This window comes from Aspergillus versicolor (assembly GCF_001890125.1).
Source record: "Aspergillus versicolor CBS 583.65 unplaced genomic scaffold ASPVEscaffold_4, whole genome shotgun sequence".
NCBI classification, from domain to species: domain Eukaryota; kingdom Fungi; phylum Ascomycota; class Eurotiomycetes; order Eurotiales; family Aspergillaceae; genus Aspergillus; species Aspergillus versicolor.
In genome coordinates, this window is record NW_024467527.1 from 2,538,016 (window position 1) to 2,564,019 (window position 26,004).

Genomic DNA, 26,004 nt, shown 5'->3' on the forward strand with positions numbered 1-26,004 from the left:
TCATTCTGATAGTCAAGAGACGACAGAAACAGTTTATAAAGGTACCTAAAACCAACAAAGCTCATTGACGAAGCAATGACTATGCCTGTCAAGAACCCATGTCCAGAGCTCAAGTCAACCTTCGTAGTGAGTAGCTGCGATACTTCCAGTCTTGGGAGAACGTGGCGGTATGTCATAGCCATTGCACCGTACGCAGTAAATAGACTCACTGCCAGCTTTGCCCTGGGAGAGAAGATAGTCTGGTTGCTACCAATCTGCTTTGTGTTTCCAATGGGATCGTGGGCACTTGGAGGAGCTCGCCCGGGGCTTCCGACCAGCTTGCCGACACGGTATTGTTGCATTCTGGCCGTATTTTCTTCGCGGTGACCGGCATATTCGTACGCCTCTGTACCGTCTGTCCCTGCACAGTTTTCGAGTGCATCAATGCCGCCGGGGTGGTCGGAGCTGAAGGCTGTCAGATCGTATACTGGAAAGCTGGTCAGGTTTACGTTAAGGTATTCCAGGGATTTCGTGGTAGTCTACCAACACCATGAACCGCGATCCATAACGAGTGTAAAGTATTGTGGTCCGCCAATTGCTCGAGTGTGATGCTTTTGCCCAGCGGGGAGACTGTCATGGTCGCCGCGTGCCAGGAGACAGGAAAGTTCAGAATAAGCGAAAGAGGCTTCATTGGGGCCAGAGGTTATCATTACTTGAAACCAATCTTCCAATCGGGCACTGTGCCCATCCCAACGTGGACAGCCGCGGACGGGCTTCCCAAAAGAATCTCTGGCCGCGCTGCCAAAATCGGCGACCTTGTCAGCATGGATCAAAGCCGGAGCACCATACGCAGACGTCTTGCCAGGCAGTTTAGTGTGCAGAATTCCCAAGGGAGATGATCGTTGACTTTACTCGTGGTATTGGGTGTACTGCGGCCGCAAAAATGCATCCGGAATTTCATATCGGACAGGAAAACGATGTCTATTCTCACAGTCTAGACGTCTCGAAATTTTCCAGCATAGAGCAACTCAGAGCGACCTTGGCTGGGGTGTTTGGATTTACTGATACAAAAGGTGTGCATTTCCCAACAACGAGGGCGCCTGTAGACCTGGCTAACTCAGGACAGCAATATGGCTCGTCAACGAACAGGGCAGCCCAATTTCAGACTTACAGGGCATCAAGCACAATGTGGAAGTGCGAGCAACACCGCATGAGTCCATCCGTGAGCCCCCCGGGCCCCGCCTCATACCCTTCGTTGGCAACCGCTACGAGTTATATCCAGACGTCCTCGGAAACTATGACCGGTTATTCTCGCTCTACGGGCCAATGATCAAGACAGTCAACATGGGAACGACCATCTACCACACGAATGATCCGGCCATTGCCCGCCATGTGTTGCGCGAGGATCAACTGTTCACCAAGGCCACATCCAGCCCATCACACCCACTGCACTACATGGCCGACCAGGACTGCCTCTTTACCTGCGACAGCGCATCTCCAGCGTTTGCACCAAGCCATAAATTTGTACCCCCGACCATGTCGCCACGCGGTATAGCCCACTTTATGCCGCTGATCCAGGATGCGGCACAATCCATCTTCCCAGCATTCGATCACTTGGCCGACGCCAATCTCGCGATCAATGTCTACCAATACATGTTCAAGCTTGCATCACAGATTGTCTGGCGAGTCATGCTCAACCAGGACCTGAAGCAGTTTGAGTCGCCCCAGACGCCCCCCTCGTTTCCCGTTCGACTATTTGGCCAGTATCTCTCGCTGATGAAGAAATCGTCAATGCGGCCCCAGTGGTTCAAGTACCTTCCATTCAACGAGACGACCAAATTGAAAACTGTCCGGCAGCAGGTGCTGGACACAACCGAAGAGGCCATGAAGAAGAGCATTCGCAAGGACGGTCCCCCTCTGCCTTTATCCGAGCCAAATGCCATCCAGAGCGCTGCCTGCGTCGCTGACTTCTTGTATCGCGCTCGCGACAAGCAAGGCAAAGGGATGCCATATGAGCTGGTTCTAGGAAACGTGGTAGTGAGCTGTGGCGCGGGGTTCACCACCAGTTCATCTCTGCTCTCCTGGGCTCTGTACTCCCTCGTGCGGTATCCTGGGAATCAGCAACGTCTCTTCGAGGAGATTACCAGACACCGCAGCAGTAACGATGGTCGCTGGACCTATGACGAGATCCACGGGATGAAATTTCTCGACTGTTTCGTCAAAGAAGTTCTCCGTCTGCATAGCCCCAGTTTCCAGACAGCCCGCAACGCCAAACAAGACGCGGTTCTGCCCGGGGGGTACCTGATTCCAAAGGGATCCATTGTCATTGCGTGCTTTCCTAGTTTACACAAGAACCCAGCCCATTGGGAGAATCCGCAGCGGTTTGATCCGGACCGGTGGGCGCAAGAAGGTCTTGCAGCGCAAATGGCTCGCCAGGGGTCGTACACACCCTTCGCAGCAGGGGGCCGCGGGTGTGTAGGGTTCAATTTGGCGCTCACACAGGTCAAGATGGTTCTAGTCGAGTTGGCCTATCGATACGAATTCGACGACTCATCGCCAGAGGCAGTCATGTATGATCCTGAGTTCCTGGTCGTGCGGCCACTGAATTTCTACGCGGGGATAACAAGGCGCATGCATTGATTGCCATTACAATTAAGACTTTGTTGTAATTCTGTTACATTCTAAATGACGTCTGTAGTATTGATCTGTAATTAAATGCGTCTGATAATGCTCTGACTGGTCAGCATTTCTTCTGTATTCTTTGCGACCTGCCCGGTTCCCTACTGTAACCCTAAGTAGCGGTGGCCAGATTTGGATGACCCCGTCGGCAGCCCCGATTTGCTATGCCGGCGGCGTGCGAAAGAGGTTCGGATTGAGCTTGTCCAGTAACCAGATTGCAAACGGCTGCTTGCCTAGTTCGTTTTAGCATTGTTGAACTCTGGGCGTTAGTGTGATCACTACATGTGGCCGCCCTGGTATCGGTCAAAGGTGCGCGTGCCTGGAGCATCTTTCCAACTTTCGAGGTGATCCCAAGAAGCATCCATAATGTGCGGAATCTCTGCGTGCATCTCTGTTGCTCCGACTGGCATTGAAAATCAGACCAGTAATGGCTGCGCGAAACATGCGGACGTTGGTTGCAAGGGGAACACCAGCTCCCATAAAGAGACCAACGGTGTAGCAAATCCTCTTGCGACGCAGCTTCAAGCTTCACTCGATATGATTTCCCACCGCGGCCCGGACGATTCAGGTGTCTGGATCAACGAGACCGAGCAGGTCGGGTTGGCCCACTGTCGGCTCGCCATCAACGATCTATCATCTGCCGGGCGACAACCTCTCCACAGCAGCGACGGCCAGGTTCATGTTGTGGTGAATGGCGAGGTTTACGACTACGATCGCCTACGACATGAGTGTGAGACGGTTCATCAATATGCCTTCCAGAGTGACAGTGACAGCGAGCTTGTGCTGGCGCTCTACCAGATCTTCGGCACCCCCAGTTTCTTTACTCATCTGCGTGGTGAATTCGCATTTGTGCTCCATGATGCTCGTCCAGGCTTTCAGCGAGTAATAGCCGCACGAGACCGTTATGGAATTAAGCCCCTGGTCTATACTCGTCTCGGGTCCAAGCTATTGATCGCTTCCGAGGCCAAGGCATTGTTGCCTTTGGGTTGGAAACCTCGCTGGGACGTTCGTGCAATTGCGGACGCCGGCTGGATGCTTGACGAGCGAACGTTGTTCCGTGATGTCCGAAAGGTACTGCCTGGACACTACCTTGAAACGATAGAATATGGTGGTGTGCGGCAGGTGAAGTATTGGGATGCTGAATATGAAGACAAGGTTGGTGAATTGAAGCACCAGTTTACGCACCTTAAAGCTCACTTTCTTTCCACAGAGGAAACCGGAGATCCGCAGCATCGACGAAATGGTCGCTGGCGTGCGTGAGCGGCTGGTCGAGTCTGTCCGGCTTCGCCTGCGTGCTGACGTGCCTGTTGGCATATACCTTTCGGGGGGGATCGACTCTTCTGCCATTGCGGGCATAGTGACTGATCTTGCACGAAAGGAAAATGCCCTGATTGGAAACGAACAGACCACTCGAGTCACCTGCTTCAGCGTGGCTTTCCCGGAAATCTCTGGCTATGACGAGTCAGGTAAGTCAGTCCTGATGGCTGGTGATATCTGTTCCATGCAAACTAACAGACAGCAGCTATTGCCGAGCGCACCGCGGAATGGCTGGGAGTGCAGACCATCAAGAGGACGATCACGGAGGAAACGCTGGCTGAAAACTTCGAAGATGCTGTCTTCCACTGCGAGCATCATCATTTCGACCTCAACTTCGTGGCCAAATTTGCCCTCTCGACGCTGCCCCAAGAACACGGGGTCAAGGTCGTCCTGACGGGCGAAGGCGCCGACGAGCACTTTGCAGGCTATCCATACTTCTTCAGCGAGTTCCTCCGAGAAGCTGATGAAGCTCTCGCAGACTCTCATCTATCTCAACACAGCCATCTTCGCAGCGACATCTTCGAGTCAGCGCAGCGGGAGATGAAAGGCATATGGCAGAAAGGGGGTGCCACGGCGTACGAGAATCGACCAGCCCTCCCATCGATCGCAGGTGCCGGGGCAGCAGCTATGAGCGATAATCTGCTGGCCTGGCATCCCAGCGCTGGGCTATTTGCGCCATGGCTACAAGCACAGCAAGGCAATGAAGACTGTCGCAAAACCATCCTCAACTCGTACCCCGAGCCCGTGCAAGCCAAGATGCGCTCACGATGGCATCCCCTCCACACTTCCATGTACATGTGGAACAAGAACTCGCTAGCCAACGTTCTTCTGTCATGTCTGGGCGATCGAACAGAGATGGCGCACAGCGTCGAAGCGCGCACCCCATTCCTCGACCACCACCTCACCGAATATGTCAACCGGCTGCCCCCCAGCGTGAAGCTGCGCTACTCAGCCGACACCGCAGGTGATGCCGGGGAATTGGGCCCTATTTGGACCAAGTCCAGCGTTGCCTTGCAATCACTCAATGAAAAATGGATCCTCCGCCAGGCAGTACGCCCCTTTATTACGGATGAGCTGTACCGGCGGAAAAAGCACCCCTTTCTGGCTCCGACTCGATGGGCGAAAGAAGGGCCGTTGTATCGCATGTTCCAGATGCTCTTGACACAGGAGGCCGTGAAGAACCTGGGGTTTGTTAGGTGGACCACGATCCAAGAGGCGATGGAAATTGCCTGGGGCGAGGCTGCAGACTCCAAAGCCTTTCGACTATTGCTTTACTGTGGTGCGTGGGTCATCCTGAGCCAACGGCTGGGCGTGGCCAAGGCAGACGAGGCTGATTGGGAACTGAACACACTGTAGTATGCTATAGCTTAGATTAATATCGAAATAAACCTTTGAGGATCTATGTGTCTTCTACAGCTGTATGGAGTGTCCAGTCACACACTCGAATAGAGTTATATACTTGTCAAGGATGAAGTACATCAGATCAGCACCACAATCTTCCCACGACCGACCCCTCTAGAATGAGCAGCTTCATAGGCTTGCTGCACGCCATCCAAAGTCACCACTTTGGATACACGTCCTTTGATATTTCCACTGGCGACATGTTCGGTGATGCGCGCCATACTCTCCTCCGAAGGCTCAGCAATCATGTAAAGTGCCCGAACACCATCCTTTCCCTTACTGATGCCCTTTGCTTTGTGCTCTTCCCTGAAACCCCAGCTGCAGGCGTCAAAGCACAAGATGGTGCCGTCCGGCTTGATGACGCCCCAGCAGTCTGCAAGTACCTGGGATCCTACCGAGTCAACAGCCACGTCGACTTTGTCTAATATACCGAGATCATTGTACTCCACCACTTCTTGGGCACCGAGCGAGTGTAGGAATGCCTCGTTCCGCTGGTTCGAGCTGGACGCTGCGACGACATGGTGTCCAGCCAGTACAGCAAACTGCACCAGAAACGTGCCAATGCCACCTGCTGCGCCGGTGATCAGAACCCGCTTTTGTCCGTTGTATGCTGTATTCTCGAGTCCAACATGTTTGAACAATGCCTGATCAGCGGTGAGAGCACTCCCGGGGATGGCAGCAGCCTCCTCCCACGACAGGGTATCCGGCTTCTTCACTGCTTCCTCGGTAGTGACGATGGCGTACTCGGCCCAGGTTCCTCCTCGCCCTGCATGCGTCATACCGTATACATGATCCCCGACTCGAAAATTCGTCTCGCTTTCGTGCACGGCGACGACTATTCCCGAGAAGTCATTTCCCAGTGTTGCACGGTTCGGCGGGTAAAGCTCGTTCCATTCGAGATTGTCTTTGTACACAGTAGAAGCCTTGACCTGAATCAGTAGCTCGCCAGGCTTAGATACCTGTGGCTTGGGGACGTCCTCGTGAACTTCAATGGCGGACGATGGGGCAGCATTTCCAGGGAACCCATACGGCGTTCCCTCGGGGGAGGTGGGTCGGACTCGTGCAGCTTTCATGATTGTGTGGCCACCTCTAGTAGAAGAGTAGTTTTGCCTGCTCATACCGTCCGGAGGTCGCGGTATATATATTTAGTGGCGGTGGTTTACAAATGGGGACAGCCCGAGATCTCGCGCAATCTGAACTCGCCCTAGCTAGAGTTCGCGTCCACTACTACTGACATTACAATTTTCATGGAACAATGGCTCTGCAAAGGGAACTTTGAGTGGTTTCGTCGATATATTTCTTATTGTCCCCCCGTCTCTATGTCTGTGCCAAAGCCCAGTTGATCTCCCGAAGTACGGCTTTGACCTCATTCTGTTTCTTTGGCATGTCGTGTAGCCCGCTATGTAGAATTGTTTTGGATATGGACTGCTCACAAAGAGCGCTGGAAAGCTGCGCCATCTGGATCATATACTCAAAGTCATTCTGGCCCCATACATGGATGGTAGGAACCTGAATTTTCTGTGCCAGCGCCGACGAATACATCACGCGAGGAATCTCGTCCAGTTCACCACGGCGATATACGTCCATATCAGTCCACGGAAATTGGGGATCTTGGGTGCCAGCGTCGACGACTGTGCGTTGAAGTATTTCGACAAATTCGCGCTCTTCGCTCGTCAGCTCTTTCCCTGTGGCCTCTACTCTGTCCGTCACGTCGTACTCCATTGCTCGCAGCTTTGATATAACGGCGTAGCCCAGGTTCGCATCAGAGCTGCATGGCATAGCAGTCGAGAAAAGACATGCAAACTTGACTGGGACCGGGTTGCCGGCCGTCTGTTGCTGATGAAAATAGGACAGGGTCAGCGCTGAGCCTTGGCTGAAGCCAAAGATTCCATCAAAGGGGCCCTCATCGTCAAGAATTTCCTCGAGATAGCGGACTGCCTGGGCGATGTTGGCTGGGGAATAGCCTTGGGTGTGAGAAAAGTATGGCCCCGTCAGGTATTTTGAGACGCCTGCATCTGAGCTGTTAGCCACAGTGTTAAAAAGATTGTTTTCACGCACCAGGCCCTCTTCCACATTCAAATGGCCCGTCGACAAAGACGAGCTCGAAGCTGGGGTCGAGTTCACGCCGCAGGTTGGACATTTGCCTTTCGAGAATGGCCCCCGAGCTGCCAGCACCATGGAGACACAGAAACCTCATTTTTCTTTCTTTATTTCTTGTTTGAGTAGTCTCACACCTGAATAGTCGGCAACGGCAATTGAGGGCAAGAAAGAACAGCGTCTAGGCGTTTCTTCCGTGTTCTCTGATTGGAAACAGGCCGCAGCCTAATTCAGCACGCCGCGCTGGATTCGAGTCTCGGCCCCAACCATAACAGGTATGCCGTCCATCGGCATATTCTCGCTACACAGGTAATCTAGTCGGAGTGCAGTATAAACTGATCAGCGTATTGAAAGCTGTGAGCAAGGTGGGTTTGTGCTAAGACACGACGATGCGGGATCTCCGCAGCGACACTGAATTCAACTGCTAATAAGGCTGCATGCGAATCTCATTCCCTGTCACACCCTTGGATACAGTGTGATTGTCATTCGTTTGGTGCCTGTCGCAGCACTGATTCTCGTCATGGACGTCTCCCACTCAGATAAGCAGGAGCCCATTGCCATTATTGGGACGGCATGTCGCTTTGCTGCTGGTGCGTCCTCTCTAGAATCATTATGGGATATGGTCAGCAAGGTCAAGACTGGCCACGGTGCGGTCCCCAGAAATCGGTGGGACTGCAATATATGGCATCACCCAGATCCAGACCGGAAGGGTGGGATCAGTCCACAGCATGGGTATTTTCTCCAGCAGGATATTGCCCACTTTGACGCGCCCTTCTTCTCTGTAACGGCCAAAGAAGCTGCTTCTATGGACCCAATGAAGAGGATGCTGCTCGAAGTATCTTATGAGAGCTTTGAAAATGGTCAGTCGCACAGCCGTTCACCTCCAAAGATAGAGTTAATTGGATTGCAGCTGGGATCCCCATCGAGACTTTGATCAACAGTCGTACGGGCTGCTACGTCGGTTGCATGACAAACGACTACGAAATGATCTCCCTGCACGACATCTACGACATCGGACATCCAGCAGCAACAGGTCTAAGCGAAGCCATGACCGCAAACCGAGTGTCCTGGTTCTTTGGCCTCAAGGGGCCCAGCTTGACCCTCGACACTGCCTGCAGCTCCTCGCTCTATGCGCTTCACCTTGCATGCCAGTCGCTGAGGCTTGGAGAAACAAACATGGTACGTCTGATAGACATCTGGGTACCAGCCTGGTCACTTACCTGATTATATAGTCCCTTGTCACCGGAGTCAACCTCCTTATCAATCCGAATACCTCCCACCAATTGACTGCAATGCACATGCTTAGCCCGGAGGGTATTTCGCACACGTTTGATGACCGTGCCAATGGCTACGGGCGAGGGGATGGTATTGGAGCCATAGTCGTCAAGCGTCTCTCGGACGCTCTACGCGACGGCGACACGATCCGCGCCGTGATCCGTGGCTCTGGCATCAACGCCGATGGCAAAACCCCCAGTGTGACGCAGCCTAGCTCCACGGCCCAAGCTGAACTCATCAGCCAGACCTACGAGGACGCTGGCCTCGATCTCTCGGAAACAGGATACTTTGAGTGCCATGGGACAGGAACGCCCGTCGGTGACCCTCTTGAACTGACCGCGATTGCTTCAACTCTCGGTGCAGCCAGACGCGCAGCTGGAAAGCCCGCTCTCAATATTGGGAGTATAAAGCCCACTGTCGGCCACACAGAGGGGTGTGCTGGTCTTGCCGGCGTCTTCAAATCCATCATGCTACTGGAGAAAGGAATGCTGGTCCCTACATTCGGCGTGGATCGAGTCAACCCCAAGCTCAAGTTGGACGATTGGCATCTGACGCTCCCACAGGAAGTCGCCAGATGGCCCACTCCAGGCCTGCGTCGCATCAGTGTCAACTCCTTTGGATTTGGTGGAGCTAACGCTCACGTTATCCTAGACGATGCATACCACTATCTACAATCAAGGGCGCTGGATGGCAAGCACAACACGGTCATCGGCGACTCGGGGTCAGACTCTGGGTTTGAAGACACATCGGTCAGTGGCACAGCCCACAGCCCATCCAAGAAGCTATTTGTCCTGAGTGGTAAGGACCAAACTGGAGCCAAGCGAGTGGCCGAAGCCCTCAAATCATGGTTGCAACAAGACCCAGAGGGCAACAGTGACCCAGCTTTGCTGGAGAATCTCGCATTCACACTTGCCCAGCGCCGCACACACCTGGAGCATAGAACTTTTGCAACTGCAGACTCGATATCTCAGCTCACAGAAAAGCTATCAAATGGCCTGGTAACATCGACGCGCTCGCAACGTCATGGCAGCAACCTCATTATGGTTTTTACCGGCCAGGGTGCTCAATGGCCAGCAATGGGACGCGAGCTTCTCGTAAGCTCTAGATTTCGCTCCAGCATCGAGGCGTCGCAGTCCTATCTCGAAGGGTTGGGCTGCAATTGGAACGCAATCGATGAATTGACCAAGACACCCAACGCAAACGTCAACCGCCCCGAGTACAGCCAGCCACTCTGTACGGTGGTCCAGGTCGCACTGGTTGACCTGCTTCGCTCCTGGGAGGTTCGTCCCAAGGCTACCATCGGACACTCGAGTGGAGAGATTGCTGCTGCATACGCCGCATCGCTTCTGACACACTACGACGCCATAAAGCTGGCCTATGTCCGAGGGATCAGTTCCGCCGCTGTCTCCAAGCCAGGCGCAATGATGGCTGCTGGGATTTCCGAGGATGAGGCCCAAACATACCTCGACGAGGTTCCAGCCGGCTCTGCAGTCATTGCTTGTGTCAACAGTCCATCCAGCGTGACGCTCTCTGGCGATGCTCAAGCAATTGATCAGTTGGAAGCCCTGATATCGGCCAACGGTAGGTTTGCCCGCAAGCTCAAGGTCACTACTGCATACCACTCTCCTCACATGGGCGAGGTCTCGCCAACTTACCTTGACATGATTGGCGAAATAACACCCAAGGAGGCGGACGTGGAAGGCGAGACACCAGTGATGTACTCGTCTCTTACCGGGTCCATTGTCTCTTCAGCAAAGGAGCTCAGCCCCCAGTATTGGGTCAACAATATGCAGAACACCGTCAAGTTTTCGCAGGCCTTGCTGGCATTGATAAAGCACAAAACCGTCACAGCAGGCGGCACTCGGCCAGTGCCAATACAGTGGGGAGGCTTCCTCGAGGTTGGCCCTCACGCAGCTCTTCAAGGACCCGTGCGCCAGATTATCGACGCAAGTAACAACAAATTCGCCAAGTCCGCCGCATACGTATCCATGCTTGTGCGCGGCCAAGACGCAGCTGGGACGGCTCTGAACGCAGCCGGTGTGCTCTGGGCGGCTGGCTGCCCGATTAACCTGGCTGAAGTCAACCAGCAGGCACCGACAGGGAGCAATGGGCTTCAAATGCTTTGCAACTTGCCCAGCTATCCTTGGAACCACACGAAGCGCTTCTGGCACGAATCATACGCGTCTCGCTCGTACCGTTTCCCTCCACACGCGCGCAACGACTACTTGGGAATGGCGGAGGATTCCCAGAACAGCCATGAGCCACGATGGAGAAACTACCTGCGCATCTCGGAAAACCCATGGATTGAGGATCACATCATCACAGGTACTGTGCTGTACCCGGGGGCAGGTATGCTAGTCATGGCATTGGAAGGCGCATTGCGTACCGCCGACCCGTCCAGGAGTATTGAAGGTTTCCGCATGAACGATGTGACGTTTGAGCGTGGCCTGGTCATCTCCCTGGATGAAGAGACCCCGGTGGAGACGCGCATGAGTCTCTATCCCGACAGAACACGACCTCAGTCATGGGTCTTCACTGTATATTCAATGACCAACGGTTCGCCATGGGCAAAACACTGCGCCGGCGCTGTCACTGTTGTCTACGAGAAGGGAGCAAGTGATATCGAACAAGACAGCGGGAATGCCTCATGGCGGAGACTGGTGGCCTCACGTACAACACTACTCTCTGAAGCAGAGTCTGTGAATGTCGACGTGAGTACGTTTTATAAGAACCTGGAGGCCATTGGCATGCAGTATGGGCCATCCTTTCGCAATGTCAAGTCCCTCACAGCAGTACCCTCGGGGAAAGCCTCGTACGGGTCCGTGGCTGTTCCAGATACCAAGTCAACGATGCCCAGAGGGTACGAGACCCCCCACGTTATCCATCCAGCAACCATGGACTCCATATTCCATTTGGTGATTGCATCTCTCGACGCCGGCCGACCCATGAAACAGGCCGCGGTCCCGTATAGCATCGAGGAAATTTACGTGGCCCATGATCAGCCAAAGGAGGCTGGGGCTCTCTACTCTGGCTACGGTCGTTTACTCTCACAGAATGGCCACGAGATCACCACTGAGCTGGTTGTCTCTGACGAGGACTGGACGCGACCAAAGCTTACTGCCAAGGGCTTTGCTCTTCGCCAGGTAACTTCTGAAACGGGGGTAGGGACTTCCAATGCTGCTTCTTCTCGTGGTCCCACCAGGAAATGCGCCAACATCTCGTGGATTCCTGATCCGTCCTTCGTCAAGAGCAGCGAGCAGCTCGCGAGGCACAGTCCCTCCAGCAACGCGGCGGGGTTGGTGAGGAGCTGGCTTGACTCAGTGTTCCTAAAAAGCGCGACTATCAGCACCCTCGTTGTCTTGTTTGATGAGTCTGAAACCAGTATCGATGTCCTCCGTCACCTCAACAGACAAAGCCATGGACCCAAGAGAATCACTGCCCTCGCCGCATCCGAGTCAATCTTACAGATGATGAAGAGTATCCTCGGCGAAGACATCGAGAGGATGACCATCACATATCAGAGGCTATCGGAGAGCCAGTCCCTGGAGACGATGGCTATAAAAGATGATGATGTTGTTCTCGCTCTGGGTGTTCCAACCGTCCCTCAACACGCTGCCACACTGGCGAGGCTGGCGCCTCTGGCATGCCTGACTTCTGCTAGACACCCAGGTGATGTCGTTCCCATTCCGCCGGAGAGTACGTGGTTTTGCAGCCTGGCATATGATGACACCTATGTCCTTTGCAGTTCAAGACCAGATAACCCTGCAATTGAGTTACCCGACACGGTCGTCATCCTCCTGCCGGAAACACCATCAATAGCCATCAGCACATTTGGGACTGGGCTTCAGGGCAAGCTTGAGAGAGCCGGTCACTCCGTGTCACAGACGAATTTCACCTTGGAGGGTGTAGCTTCACTCGCTCGCAAGCATGTTATTTCTCTCCTCGAAATTGACAAGACGCTCATCTACAGCTGGAACGAGGATCAGTTCCACACATTCAAGAAACTCATCTCTACGGTTGGCCATCTCTTCTGGATCACCCACGGCAGCGCGATGGAGAGCTGGTCGAACGGGATCGAATTTGCAACCACCCAGGGCCTGTTTCGTGTGATGCGCAACGAATACCCCGTTGCGGTCATGCCTGTTCTTGATCTGTCGGCAGCCGCTGACATTTCAAAGCCCCAATACGCAGACCTGGTCCTCGATGTGTGGCGAGCGTCTCTAACCGGCGATGGGGAAGTGGAATACGCCGAATACAACGGACTGATCTATATCCCGCGAGCCACCGAGAATACTGGTTTCGACTACGAGCTTCAGCTAGCAAGCAACACCGCAAGACCAATCGAGTCAACATTTGGCGCTGCTGCAACGCCACTGGGGGCAGCTAAGTTGGCAACAGATCAAGGTTACATCTGGGCTGCAGACGAGGAGGCCCAATTACCGCTTGAAGAAGACCAAGTCGAGATCAAGGTCGAGTACGCTGCAGTCGGGAAGGGGCAGCAGCCATCGAACTCTCTCCGCCACGCTGTCGGAACTATTGCCCGCCTTCACGACTCGGTCAGGACTTTGCAGCTTGGCCAGCGCGTTGTTGCCTTCTCCGAGGCTGCTGCGAGGACGCATGTCCGCCAAAGCCAGGACTTGGTTGCACCGCTGCCAAACGGGCTCGCTGCACCAGACGCTGTTGCATTGGTTGAGCCACTTATTGCAGCGCAGTATGTACTCATTGAGACCGCTCATCTCCGCCGTGGGCAAGCACTGCTTCTGGATAATGCTGGGAGTGCAGTCGGCCAGGCCATGGTACAGGTTGCCAACGCCGTTGGCGCGGATATCTTTGCTCTGGTTGACAACAGAGAAGAGCGAGATCTCGTCGCTGAGAGATACGGTGTCTCCAAAGACCACATCTTTGACGCTGGGCTAGAGAACTTCGTGTCACTCATTCAAACTGCTACCAAGCAGCGTGGGGTTAACGTCGTCGTTAGCCAGCGCGCCACTGTACATGTCCCTGGCTTGATGTCGACTTTGATCGACTTTGGCCAGTTTGTCGACCTGAACAATGACAGTTCTGGAGCTCTTCTTCCAAAGACCAACGTAACATTTTCGCGCATTGACATCACTACAGTAATGCAGCGTAGGCCCGCCATCATTAGCACACTCTTTCAGCACGCTTTCCGAGAGTACATCCTGCAGGGGCCGTCCCCAGTGACGATTCTGTCTGCCAGCAAGCTCGGCGCCGCCGTTGACATGATCTCTCCTGGGCACTCTGTCGTGTCCTTGAACGACTCCAGCCCAGTGCTTTTGCGGCCACCCCCAGCCGAGGAACTAAAGCTTGACAGTGAGTCAACTTACGTGCTAGCTGGCGGTTTGGGCGCTCTTGGACTACACATTGCCAACTGGATGGTTGCATGCGGTGCCAGAAACCTGGCCTTCCTCTCTCGCTCGGGTGGTGCAAAACATCAACACGATCTTCACAGGTTCACAGAGCGCTTTGTTCGAGTGGAAGCGTTCAAGTGCGACGTCAACGATGCTCTCGGTGTTGCAAAAGTCTTCAGCGCCATCAAAGCCCGTGGCAGCAGGATTGCCGGCGTGATCCAACTTGCCATGGTTCTCGACGACAGCATCTTCGATAACATGTCCTTTGATCAGTGGCGCCGTGCCATTGAGCCCAAAACAAAAGGCTCCCGGAACCTGCTGGCGAACATCTGGCCTGATGACGGGTCTTTCTTTATTTTGCTTTCCTCCATTACCGGCGTGATTGGGAACACAGCACAGGCCAACTACGCTGCGGGAAATACGTTTGAGGACGCGTTGGCTCACCACGCCCGCCACCATCTCGGCATCAATGCCACCAGTGTTGACGTCGGCTTGGTCACTGACTCGGCACACTTTACCACGGCTGGTGAGTTTGGCGACCTCGATGGCTACCTGGGTAGATATCAGCATGGGTGGCGTGGCCTCCAAACAACGCTTGACGAGCTCGGGGTCGTCCTACGCGCCATCATGCGAGGATCAACCACCGACGGCCAGGACCTGCCGGCCCAGGTAATCCTCGGGTTAGAAGACCGCATCACGCACAACAAAAGCACCGGGGGATTTACAAGGGACAAGAAGTTTGAGCTTCGTATCGCGGATCCTGGTAGCCAGGCCAGCGACGGCAACGACAAGCAAGATGTGGGCACTCTTTTGGCCAGTGCAGCAACGCTGGCTGAAGCTGCCGCAGTCGTGGAGGAGAACATCAAGGGACTTGTTGCTATCGCCATGGGCGTTTCTGTGGACGACGTCGATGGCCAGAAGCCTCTGTATGACTATGGTGGTGAGTCAATAGATAATCCAATGCAACGACCTCTGTAAGCTTCTACTAACCTCTCTATCTAGTTGACTCGCTACAGGCCGTGGAGGTTCGCAATCGCGCCCTGAAGGACATGAAGAGTGATATCTCCGTGTTTGACATCTTGAGTGCGATGCCACTGGCTGAAGTCGCTGGCAAGATTGCCGCCAACAGTGAATTGGTCAAAGGCTCAGCGGGTGAGGAGTGAGGCAGGCATATTATGTTTTTATAAGAATAAATAGAAGTTGCCCTTGGTCCTGATAGTAGCCGTGTTCTGTCGCAAGACTGGTAGAAATAAGCAGACAAGAAGCAGATCGCAATTATATATAATATATATATACTTTGAAGTTAATATGATAGAATTAACCCGAAATCTCTACCAACCTGTCAAGTATTCTAGATTGTCTATTCCTTCAAATCTCTATCGTTTCTCGCAAGAAACCAGCCAGTTGTCCCTGTATGCGTTCATGCCAACTCCACTCTCTCCCATCGCATCAAAAGTCCCGCCGCAAGCACCGCAGCACCTCCTCCAAGCGAGATGCCAAAAGCGCTGGCAATGGTGTTTCCGATCGCATCTGACGAGATGGCACGCACCTCGGGAGGGCCGTTATTTAAGATGGCCGAATATCCACCGGCCAGAGCTTTGCGGATCTCCGCAGACGAATACCCCCTGCCACCCAGGGCCGTCTGCAAGTTGTCAAACCCGACGTTTTGGAAGACTGTCCCTGCTATTGCCAATGCCAAAGCACCGCCACCGAGCTGGGCCACATTGATGAAGCCCAAGATTGACGTGGCCTTCTCAGGCGGCGACTTGCTCAGGGCAATCGCGTAAGCAGCTTGAAAGGTCAGGCCACAGCCGACACCAGTCAGTATTTCGAATCCATAGATGTTTCTCGGAGGTGTTCCAGCTGAAATGAGGAACAACAGTACACTTCCCACAACCGCTATGCTTCCGGACACGACGTACCAAACCGCGTAAACGTTGAATCTCGGCAGAAGCGTCCCACTGAAAAGGGAACTAAATATCATCAGGAATATGAAGGGTAGCAGCCGGGCCGAGACAGAGATGGCGTCATCACCCTTTGTAAATTCGAAAAAGAGAGGAATGTAGTAGATGTTACACTGCAAGACGGCGCTGCTGCCGGCAGTTCCAATGTACAGGAGGATCAATGACCGGCGTTTGAGGCACCAGACGGGATATATCCGATCTTCCTTTGTTGTCAAGAATGCTGTCCACTGCTGTATCGCAAAGAGTATGATAGTGACCCCAGTCATGACCCAGAGAGCGATGATTGAGCCCGAATTCCATGCCCATGTGGAGCCACTGTATGTGCAGGAGATGATGAAGAGAGCGTAGGTTGCAGCGTTAAGTAATGCACCAAGCCAGTCAAGATTCTTGATGCGTGGAAGAATCTTTTCGTGGCGATGCGTGCCGTGGCGGGGGAGGCAGAAGATGTAAATGGGAGCAGTCACCGCTCCGAGGACGAGGTTAATATAGAAGGCCCTATTCACGATTAATGGATGATGTTGGAAGCTGATCGTGCAACTCAAACTTACCATCGCCAGGTTGCTGGACTCTGTGCGAACGCTCCACCGATAACAGGCCCAAGGACGGCCCCCAGTCCCCAAAATCTAGATGCTCGTTAATGTCCAGTGTCTTCAATCGGCATGGGTGAAAACGCACGTGCTGATCAAAGCAGTGTAAATTGGCCGCCTGGCTGCGGACACGAAGAAGGAGATGTAGTTGATACCTCTTGGTTAGCTGTCGGCGGTTGCTCACTGCTCCGGTGCAATCACCCTACTTACCCAAGATAGACGCCTGAGCCACCAACTCCTGCCACAACGCGACCAACAACCATGGCTTGCATAGTCGGGGCTGCACCACAGATCGCACTGCCCACTTCGAAGGTCAGAATGCTGCCCAGGTATAGCCATTTGACCTCAATCTTGGTGTACAGCGAGCCGAACAGCGAGACGGTGGCCACTGAGCCGAGCAAAAACCCCGTTCCCACCCAGGGTAAGAGACGAAGCTCTCCGAGGGAAGCCAGAATAGGCCCTTGCACATCAGCAGCGATCGTGGAGTCGAGCCCGTATAGAAACGCGGTCAGATATAGCCCAACACATACGGAAAACCAGCGGAGGTTGCTCATCTTCTTGCCGACGGCGCCGCCAGCATCTTCCTCCGGTGTATTGGACCCATCGTAGGCCAGGCTGATGGACTCGGTAGGCGACGGACCATTGGCCGGTAGCTTTTCACCGGCATCTTGCGTGTGAGGCTCGCTCGTGGAATTGGCCTGTAGACTCATGATTCTGGTGAAATAAGTCAGCAGTGACAGTTGTGCTAAACGTGAGACATCGGCTACTACTGGAATTCAGGGTTAGAAGTGTTTGCCCCCTCTCGCTCTGGACCGGGGAACATGGACTACGACTGTAGCTACACGGCCGGCAATTGTCCACATCTGGCGATGCTGGCAATCTACTTGTCCGCAAATGGCTGGCGGCGTTGTCCATGTTTGGAAGAGCACACCTGAGAGGAAGATCCACACGTAGTAATGGATGTTGGTCAGCAAAGATACAGCATGCACTCTAGGGCTGACTCTCTACTTGCCGACGGACCGTCCCGTCTTGTCTCGCAGCTTGGCTTTATCACATGCGAGACTGCAACTGCATGTGAATTGGACTGACAGCGACACTGCGACGAGGCGGCTCCGAGGGTTCCCGATTCCTTACGAGCTAGCCTCCCAGCCTCGCCCACCACGCGTCATCGCGGACCTTTCAGTCTCTGGACCCTGGTCGAAGCGTCCAGCGCTGACACCCAATCACCTCAATCGGGACCAAGATCAGCGTAAGCGTCGCATGGATCTCCCAGCGTTGGGTCACGCCCGATCCATCTGGAGAATGTACCTGCCACGCTCCACAGCATCCTCTGCAGGCAATTTCTGTATACAGCACCTCTCATCCTTGATTTTGGCCCCCATATCGCATCTTCGTTATCGGAAAAACCCGGGGTCCCCAAACGAAAAGGTCGTTTTCAAGGTCTAGAGCCCACAACGCCGACGGCCTCGAATCTCATACAAGATAAGCGATTGGCCATTGTATATGAATGGTCACGCGTTGGAAGCCTTATCGTCGGGGGCTAATTCTAAACCTGAAGGCTGTGCAGAGTACGCCATATGGACTATAGATCAAACATACAGGCCTTTGACTGGACGATCAAAAGTACCCCCAGAGGGTATCTATAAATGTATACATTGCTTATGCGGACATCAATATAATACTCCTTGCTGACCCCAGTCTCGCACTTCACAGACTATGTTCAGCCCGTGGCAGCCTCAATCGTCACCGTGAAGGGCAGTCCTCCCATGTTTGGCACTCTGGTCTCGACCGGCCTTGATCGGGAACCCCTGGAGTTCATCGAGAATCCAGATCCTGTCGCTGCTGTTAGCCGTAACGTCCAAGACACTATACGCATTGCTTGCATTCACTGTCGATCCCGAAAAGTACGGCTGTTCCAACTCCCTGGCCCGTACCTGCAACCATGGGTTGATAATGGTCTTCCTCTCCAGTCTATCGTGATGTTACACCCTAACAAGATGGTAATATAGGTGCGCTGCTCGGGAGACCGCAAACGATGCCAGAGATGTGAAGCGATGGCACTCGATTGTGTTTATCCCGAAAGTCAGGGGCGAACCAAGCGACAGGATACTGGCAAAAGCTCGCGGACAGTGAGTAAAGACCAGTCGTATATCTTGTGCTTGTCAGCGAGTCACTAATTCATTACATCGACGCAGCCCGTTCGGCGTAACGACCGCACGCCCACACGGAATGTGTTCGATAAAGCAGAACTTCGCACCGGGGCCAACCAGGAAAAATTTAGCCAAGATCTAATATTGGACGATTTAGATGCGAATAATTTCGACGATGGCTGTATCGACGAGTCTCTGTTTATGCCATGGATCATGGATACTCCCATACAGCAGAGCTCACCTGGCAGATCAAGATCGAGCAGCGGTGGCATTCCAAGACGTCAGCACTTTCGTTTCTCTTTTCCTTAAGCATGTTTGGCTGACATATGTGATAGCCGCTGTTGACCTCGCAGTAAGCACGCCTCCTTTTTCACCCACTTCACCCAGGAGACGTAGTACCATGGCGGCGCGGGACCAGCTTCCAGGGATATCGACGACAGACACCTCGTTGCCGTTGCTGCTCGGTCCAGCAAATACCACAACCACAGGCGATTCCGAATGTTGGCAAGGTGTTGACCTGGGACAAGACAACATTGTTTGGGCGACGGCCACCGATAATCATGATATGACATGCGCGAGTTCAGATCCGCCGCTGCTTGAGCCCCCGGGCAAGACACATACAGAGTCTGACAATTGCTGTCTGCTCAACTCCGTTTCTTTCCTGGAAAAGCTGACTTGCAAAGATACTTTGCGCGAGGACCGCCTCGACCTACTCCTCGCCGACCTTCGCAATTCCATCGAAACACTGGCTGTTTTAATTTCGTGTGACAGATGTGCTTCTCGAGTAGAGCAAAACATGCTGCTTGCCATGGCAGCCCGACAGATCGGCGGCATTTGCGGTAGGATGGCGAATTGCTGCAAGGCAATGTGTCAACGTAGTCTGAGCGACACAAACTCAGCGCAGCAGGGGCGCGAGCCTTCTCCAGACATTTCTGTTGCCACGTATCGCGTCAATCGACGTGAGAGGCTACACCTGCTCGGGAGTCTTGTGGCTTTTCAGATTATGGATTTCCAGAGACAGATCAACACAATCAAGTCTCGTTATCGCAATCGGCCAAATAAAGGGCAAATAGAGGCCCTGAATGAGGCAGAGAACCATGTCAAGTTAGCTCAGGTTTCTCTCAGCAGTAGTTCATGACACGGTTAGGTAGCAATGATAGATGACGATTCCTAGCAAAATACGTTATCCTTATGCAGTCTTTGGGCCCGCCACGGCATATGTAACCCTCTAGTGACTGTATCCCGCAGTGTTTCCTTCTCTCGTGCAGGGGGGTGGGAAGTCGAGATTGATGGCGAAGAATATATATATCTTAGACATGACAATGCTAGTCCACTCTGAAAAAAATCAAGATGTCGTTTTTGAAGCCCAGGAACGCTCGGTTCCCAAACAGATCGGGCGATAACGGTGTTGCCGAGAAAGTCGGAAACTGACCGATCCGACTGGATCAGGATTTTAAAAAAAGAGAGCTGGAGCGCCAGCCGGTAATCCCGTTCTGGTAACCCTTGGGCTGTGGACTCATGAATGCAGACGCCCGAATGGCTCCAATTGGGACCCCTGCTAGCCACATGTAAGCGCAATAAGTCCCGAGGTCAATGCGAGACGGTGCTTCTCTTAGGGTAAGGTCCCCGCGCCTGGAGGGATAGTCGTCCATCTTTTCTTCCACCCCTCCGTCGAGATCATCGTATTTCCGAGATTCCAGGTATATTCCATGAGCCATCCCTCTAAGGCCTTTTCAACATGTCACGACCTGGCACCCCTTCGATGCTATTCTTCGATGTCTTGGGGACAGTTGTTGAGTGGAGATTTTGCATTGCGAACCAACTGAAGGCTGCAGCAGAACAGGCCCTGGAAGATGAAGCCCGGGAAATAGGTCGGGATGTGCGAGAACGTGTCTCCAGCCTAGCGACTTCGACCTGGGATGAGATCACTGATGAGTGGCACCGCTCTTATATGAACTTCGGCCGCACTTATGATCCATCGAGGCCCTTTGTCTCGGTAGACGAGCACAATCGCATCTCCCTGGGCAATATCATCGGCAACCGGCGTCTGGGGGATCTATTCAAGGACGATGATCTCCAACACTTGGCTCTTGGTTGGCATCGCCTTGATCCGTACCCTGACAGTGTGCAAGGCCTTGCGTTGCTCAATGCCAAGTTTCCGACCTCCACTTTATCCAACGGCAATATCAAACTCCTCGAAGATTTACAGGAACACGGTTCTTTGCCGTTCAAGCACCTCAGCAGTGCAGAGCATTTCAATGCTTACAAGCCGGCACCGGAAGTCTATCATGCGGCGGCTCGCAGATTCGGATTAGAGACTTCGCAATGTTGCCTCGTCGCTGCCCATCTTCACGACCTGCAAGCCGCCAAAAAGTGTGGCTTCCAGACAATCTACATCGCGCGCCCCTTGGAAGAGGCTTGGGATGCGGAACGCGTTGCGCAAGCTAAACAAGAGGGATTTGTCGATTATTGGATTGATGTTGACGGCTCGGGCCTGATCGACATTGCCCGATATTTTGGGATAGACACGGATGCATAGGTTTGACACCCTCTGCCAGCTCCATGTCTTCACCCAGTATACACGCTTTCAGTACTGGTTATCTCAGCGCCATTGCCGTAAGTAGCAAACCATCAATTACCATAGCAGTCTTCTTCTAGTCTCACCGAAGCTCTTCTGCGTAGGAGACAGCCTTCTTGCTACGGATCAGAGGGTATTACATGTAGGACATCGATCGATTCTTTGCGTAAATCATCTACTACCTAGAATTTATGACCTCAAAGCTTTGCCTGAACCCGTGGTCCCGAAATGATGAGTCGTGCTCCAACGAGAGCGAAGACGGAGACGAGCAACGCTGCTCCTGCCCACAGCTGCGCAGCCAGATACCCCCCTCCGGTGCGCGCTATCAATGTCCCCGCCACAGATGGACCGGTCAATGGGCCAAAGCTGATCATTGTAAGCGCCATTCCGACCCGAGTGCCAATTTTGTCAAGATCTTTTGTCAACGAGGGGACAGTTCCAACAAACAATGCCATCGCTGCTGCCGACGCCAGCCCATAAAACACCGCGAAGACGTACAGCTCGGCCACGGTCTGCACGGCGGTCCAAGAAAACATGAGAATGCCACAAAGGGCCACGCAAGGGATGAGACAGTTGAGTGGACCGATGTAGCGATCCGCTAGATATCCCAGGGGGGCGCGGACGGGGATTCCCAGCGCGTTGGTGATGATAATCAATGTCGCACCGGCTTCTCGGGAGATTGCCAACACCTCGGTCGCGTACACTTGGATCTAGCATGCGCTCAGCTTAATCAATGGCAAATCTCAAGGTGGGGAAGTGTGTACATAGAAGAAGGCGAAATAGAGCGTCCAGTATAGGAGGAAAACGCCAAAGGTGAAAAGCAAGTAGGCAGGCTCCTTGAACGCACTCCACTCAACCAATGGCCCCGACTTTCGTGGTGGCAGTCGGGGACGCAGTAGCACGAGGGTGACTGCTGCCATGGCAAGGACAACAAACCCCATGCACCGCACGGCCCATGGAAACCCTGATCATTATGTTAGCCCATGACCCTAAGGAAATTGGTGTTATAACCATTGACACACCAATCTTGGGGATCAGGTGCTGAATCATTGCGGGGAAGATGATGCCTCCTGTACTCGTGCCCGTGGCTGCAGTTGTTACAGCAAAGACGCGCAGGTGCATAAAATATGTCGAGATCAGCGTCACACTCGGCAGCCACATGAGGCCCTGGCCAATTCCAATGCAAAGCCCCTGGGCCAGAAAGATCTGCCAGTACTCCGTCGCTAGACTAGTCATGAAGGTGCCCAAAACCAGCAGGACTGCGCCGGCAGCCACCACTGGCCTTGCCATCCCCGCGTCTGTTGCTCGGCCGGAGAGTGTCGAGATGAACAAAAGGCAGAATACCTGGAAGCCCCCAATCCAAGAAATGTCGGACGGAGGGTTAGGCAATGTAGATTCATAATGGCTCTGGAACACGCCGAAGCTGGCAGCGTAGCCCCAGGTCAGGGCTACGACCAGATGACCGGAGGCAACCTGCGCCCAAGCATGAAATCCACCGTCGGGAGGGGGTGGTACGGGCAAGGGTGAGGCATCATTGCTGAAATTGCTGCCTCTTTTACGAGCCTGAACTGTTTCGTGCTCATTATTCGTCATTTTTTCCATGGACGTTCGAAGGGAAACTCGAGCCATTTCAATGGCGAGACAATGACTATAAGTGGGTAGACAGGGAAGCAAATGCTCATGCACGTGAAAAGTTCTGAGTGCTTCGATAATTGTATTGCTGTGGGCTCTCTACCCTTTAGAGTCCTGCAATTATCAGGAATAAAGGATAGTCTCATCCGCCATATGCGGGCATATCACACTCAACGAGGTCTTTTTTTGTCCTGTAGAGCTTTTCCTGTAGCTCTACCGCTTGGTATCGCATCACGCCATCCAGGTCCACATAGCAAAGTTGAAATCCCCATACATCGGTCATCTTCCAATCAGAATGCCATCAGGCTGCGGATGTTTAGGGGGCAATTGACAGCATCTATATGACGGTCTCGCTAAATCGGGGCTTGACAACGACGCAAGCAACCGGATCCGATCCCGCCCCCCCTTATACGCCCAGAATCATGCTCGGGGTCAGCTCTCAAGGTTGCACTGCCCGCAGAGATCGGTGTGGAATGCTGTCCAGTGGTTGGGCAAGCGCTATTGAAGGATTTCAATCGTGGAAACGGACTCACCTTTCGCAATTCGGGGTACTTGATTCTTCGATCCTTTCGGCCAACTTCCGTCTGTTGTCGGCTTATTCCGTCCAAGTAGCCTCTGTGTCCAGAAGCGGGTTTCCCTTTCTGTTAGAAAGTTTGCAATTCGAACCTGTCATGCCCAATATGGAACGGCAAGGAAGGTGGCAGGGCATAGGAAGAGATCTTTGATCATCAACATGCAGACCCAATATCGTACTCCGGTCATGCCATCCATCAGTCTCACTACTTTGGGCAGATCCAAGGCTATGACGCACAGGCCAGGTGTCTTCTCCCAGCCCGGTTTATCCTCTTTGCATAGCGTACGCGGAGCTTCGACACATTCGGAAGTATGCCTATCGGCAACATCAAATGCGTATTTATGCTAGATACACGTCCTTGGACTGGCGTCTTTGTCAGTGAGAACACCTCTTTTGAATACCTGTAATCTCTGTCTTATCAGTACGTTAGTTGAAATGAATATCGCGCCAGCCCTGCGGGGTCTCCCTGCCGGCCTCCCTCGCGTCGTGCCGGTGGACCGCAAGTTGTTTCCTGATGGGCTTCGTACCAGTGGCCAACATCCACCAATCGAAAGTCAATTACGCCCGTTCGAGGAGTTCCCGCGCAGCTTAAGCGGGCCAACGGCCTGGACAGCGATGCATATGATCCAGCACCCAGAGCAATGGATTCACCGGTGGACAGAGCCAGAGCTTGCAGAGCTTCTACACGCCGTGGACGCATTCATAGCCTCAGGGACGCCCCTTACCAGTATCAGTAAGGTAATTTGAATAGCTGCCGCCGTCTGTGGATCATATGGCTGACATATATGTGCACGGCTCAAGGACAAGTTCCGGCTCCCCACGCTAGAAAAGATTTTGCCCGGCATTCGGAACGATATCTTGAATGGACGTGGGTTTATCGTTTTCAGTGGTCTACCCATCGACAAGTGGGGGAGATACAAGGCGGCAGTGGTGATTATGGGACTGTCTGTACATTTTGGATACCTCGTCTCGCAGAATAAACTTGGCCTGATCCTCGGCCATGTGACGAACCAGGGCGCCGACTATCACAACGATCTGGATAAGATCAAGATCTCAGCTACAAATGCTCCGTGAGTCCAACACCTCCATCCCCCGAGCTCATTATGCGAGTGCTATACTGATACGCACCAGTCAGTTCTATCACACCGACGAAACAGATATCGTTGGGCTTTTATTCTGCGCTCCCGGGGAAACGGGTGGTGCCTCGGGCTGTGCATCTGCACACACAGTCTGGAATGCCTTGGTGAAAGAGAGACCCGATGTCGCAAAGACGTTGGCCTCTCCCATCTGGCATGTCGACCGCAAGGGCGAGGTGACAGATGGCCAAGAGCCTTGGTTCAAGAACCCCATCTTCATGGTCGAACCCGGTGGCAAAGAGCGTGTTTACGTCAAGTATGACTGCGAGCCCCTTTCTCTCAGGTGGAAATTGCACTATGCTAATGTCGCACTCAATGGGATAGGTGGGACCCGTACTTTGTCAAATCTTTGACTCGCTTCAGCAATAAAGGGTTAATCCCCCCTCTCTCTGCAGAGCAGCTGGACGCAATGGAAGTCCTGGAGGAGACCTGCCAGCGACATGGAATTGTCTATGACTGCGAGATTGGAGATATACAGTTCGTGTCCTGCTGCCAGACATTCCACTCGCGAACCGGATTCACAGATCCACCTCCTCCAAAGCCACAACGATATCTTTTGCGGACGTGGGTCGCGACACCTGAGCATGAAGGCGGTTGGTGCCTGCCGTTTCATGATAGCTGCTACCCTAAACGAGGAGGGATACAGGTCGATAATACACCACCGGTGGCTGATCCACTCACTACAGCAGGCGGAACAGAGTAATCCTCCTAACCTGAGCTAGTAGCCTAGTAGGCAGATTTATAGTGATAGACCACCATTAATCCTAGTCTAATCTATATGTTTTTAGTATAGATAAATAACTATTAATCTACTAAATTATTTATACTATTATTTTTATATTTGTAAGACCCTCCGCAAAAGTCTACCTGCTCGCGAGGAGTAGGGCTGAGTCAGCCTCTGGGCCAGGGTGTGTAACAGATTTAAGCATGGTACTTGGCGGTCGTGATACAGCGCCAATTGAGGTTGGGTTTGGGTTCCATCAGGATTTGACCAAACCTACACATAATATTGAACAGCAAGACCTGGCCCTAGTGCTGAAGTTAACCCTAAGTAACCCTCAAGAGCAAAGTAACTTTTTCAGTTGCAGTGTCCTATCATGCTGGTAATATTTCCTGATAGGACCTTTTGCACTTATAAGGCTAACCATCCATAGGGTTAGGGTTAGGGTTAGGGTTAGGGTTAGGGTTTAGGGTTTAGGGTTAGGGTTAGGGTTAGGGTTAGGGTTAGGGTTAGGGTTAGGGTTAGGGTTAGGGTTAGGGTTAGGG

General features: G+C 53.2%; 9 protein-coding genes across 9 annotated transcripts; 6 read left to right on the forward strand and 3 right to left on the reverse strand.

The window, feature by feature from the left end:
* Window positions 1–75: 75 nt before the first annotated feature.
* Window positions 76–2,619, forward strand: ASPVEDRAFT_52793 (cytochrome P450; the record flags this gene model as incomplete). Its single annotated transcript, XM_040814701.1, has 2 exons — window positions 76–126; window positions 1,195–2,619. 2 exons carry the CDS (start codon window positions 76–78, stop codon window positions 2,617–2,619), a joined length of 1,476 nt encoding a protein of 491 aa, XP_040667760.1.
* A 405-nt stretch (window positions 2,620–3,024) lies between these two features.
* Window positions 3,025–5,331, forward strand: ASPVEDRAFT_129626 (asparagine synthetase B family protein; the record flags this gene model as incomplete). Its single annotated transcript, XM_040806649.1, has 3 exons — window positions 3,025–3,813; window positions 3,869–4,124; window positions 4,181–5,331. The coding sequence occupies 3 exons, from the start codon at window positions 3,025–3,027 to the stop codon at window positions 5,329–5,331; spliced, it is 2,196 nt and encodes a 731-aa protein (XP_040667761.1).
* A 122-nt stretch (window positions 5,332–5,453) lies between these two features.
* Window positions 5,454–6,449, reverse strand: ASPVEDRAFT_130679 (NADP-dependent oxidoreductase; the record flags this gene model as incomplete). Its single annotated transcript, XM_040806746.1, has 1 exon — window positions 5,454–6,449. The coding sequence occupies one exon, from the start codon at window positions 6,447–6,449 to the stop codon at window positions 5,454–5,456; it is 996 nt and encodes a 331-aa protein (XP_040667762.1).
* Window positions 6,450–6,796: 347 nt separating this feature from the next.
* ASPVEDRAFT_887593 (type I polyketide synthase) lies at window positions 6,797–15,322 on the forward strand (the record flags this gene model as incomplete). The annotated part of the gene is made up of 5 exons (XM_040818402.1): window positions 6,797–6,814; window positions 8,018–8,333; window positions 8,384–8,652; window positions 8,706–15,057; window positions 15,120–15,322. 5 exons carry the CDS (start codon window positions 6,797–6,799, stop codon window positions 15,278–15,280), a joined length of 7,116 nt encoding a protein of 2,371 aa, XP_040667763.1. The 3' UTR covers window positions 15,281–15,322.
* Window positions 15,323–15,537: 215 nt separating this feature from the next.
* On the reverse strand, window positions 15,538–17,378 carry ASPVEDRAFT_129801 (uncharacterized protein; the record flags this gene model as incomplete). Its single annotated transcript, XM_040806665.1, has 4 exons — window positions 15,538–16,576; window positions 16,630–16,704; window positions 16,757–16,825; window positions 16,879–17,378. The coding sequence occupies 4 exons, from the start codon at window positions 17,376–17,378 to the stop codon at window positions 15,538–15,540; spliced, it is 1,683 nt and encodes a 560-aa protein (XP_040667764.1).
* A 989-nt stretch (window positions 17,379–18,367) lies between these two features.
* ASPVEDRAFT_71951 (uncharacterized protein) lies at window positions 18,368–20,216 on the forward strand. Its single transcript, XM_040816146.1, has 4 exons — window positions 18,368–18,668; window positions 18,711–18,797; window positions 18,864–19,098; window positions 19,154–20,216. The coding sequence occupies exons 1-4, from the start codon at window positions 18,435–18,437 to the stop codon at window positions 19,954–19,956; spliced, it is 1,359 nt and encodes a 452-aa protein (XP_040667765.1). The 5' UTR covers window positions 18,368–18,434; the 3' UTR covers window positions 19,957–20,216.
* Window positions 20,217–20,487: 271 nt separating this feature from the next.
* On the forward strand, window positions 20,488–21,475 carry ASPVEDRAFT_41527 (uncharacterized protein). The gene has a single exon (XM_040812369.1). It carries the CDS (start codon window positions 20,557–20,559, stop codon window positions 21,355–21,357), a length of 801 nt encoding a protein of 266 aa, XP_040667766.1. The 5' UTR covers window positions 20,488–20,556; the 3' UTR covers window positions 21,358–21,475.
* Window positions 21,476–21,593: 118 nt separating this feature from the next.
* Window positions 21,594–22,989, reverse strand: ASPVEDRAFT_129346 (uncharacterized protein; the record flags this gene model as incomplete). The annotated part of the gene is made up of 3 exons (XM_040806630.1): window positions 21,594–22,106; window positions 22,161–22,360; window positions 22,419–22,989. The coding sequence occupies 3 exons, from the start codon at window positions 22,987–22,989 to the stop codon at window positions 21,594–21,596; spliced, it is 1,284 nt and encodes a 427-aa protein (XP_040667767.1).
* A 1,048-nt stretch (window positions 22,990–24,037) lies between these two features.
* Window positions 24,038–25,441, forward strand: ASPVEDRAFT_62196 (uncharacterized protein; the record flags this gene model as incomplete). Its single annotated transcript, XM_040815604.1, has 4 exons — window positions 24,038–24,340; window positions 24,404–24,672; window positions 24,734–24,994; window positions 25,063–25,441. The coding sequence occupies 4 exons, from the start codon at window positions 24,038–24,040 to the stop codon at window positions 25,439–25,441; spliced, it is 1,212 nt and encodes a 403-aa protein (XP_040667768.1).
* Between the last annotated feature and the right edge of the window lie 563 nt (window positions 25,442–26,004).

Excerpts from the sequence above, each read along its gene's own strand:
- ASPVEDRAFT_71951 (XM_040816146.1), top strand. The coding sequence starts at position 18,435 with ATGTTTGGCACTCTGGTCTCGACCGGCCTTGATCGGGAACCCCTGGAG. Across the intron at positions 18,669-18,710 it reads TGTTACACCCTAACAAGATG|AGATGTGAAGCGATGGCACT; the intron begins GTAATATAGGTG and ends AAACGATGCCAG. Across the intron at positions 19,099-19,153 it reads CAGCGGTGGCATTCCAAGAC|CCGCTGTTGACCTCGCAGTA; the intron begins GTCAGCACTTTC and ends CATATGTGATAG.
- ASPVEDRAFT_41527 (XM_040812369.1), top strand. The coding sequence starts at position 20,557 with ATGTCACGACCTGGCACCCCTTCGATGCTATTCTTCGATGTCTTGGGG.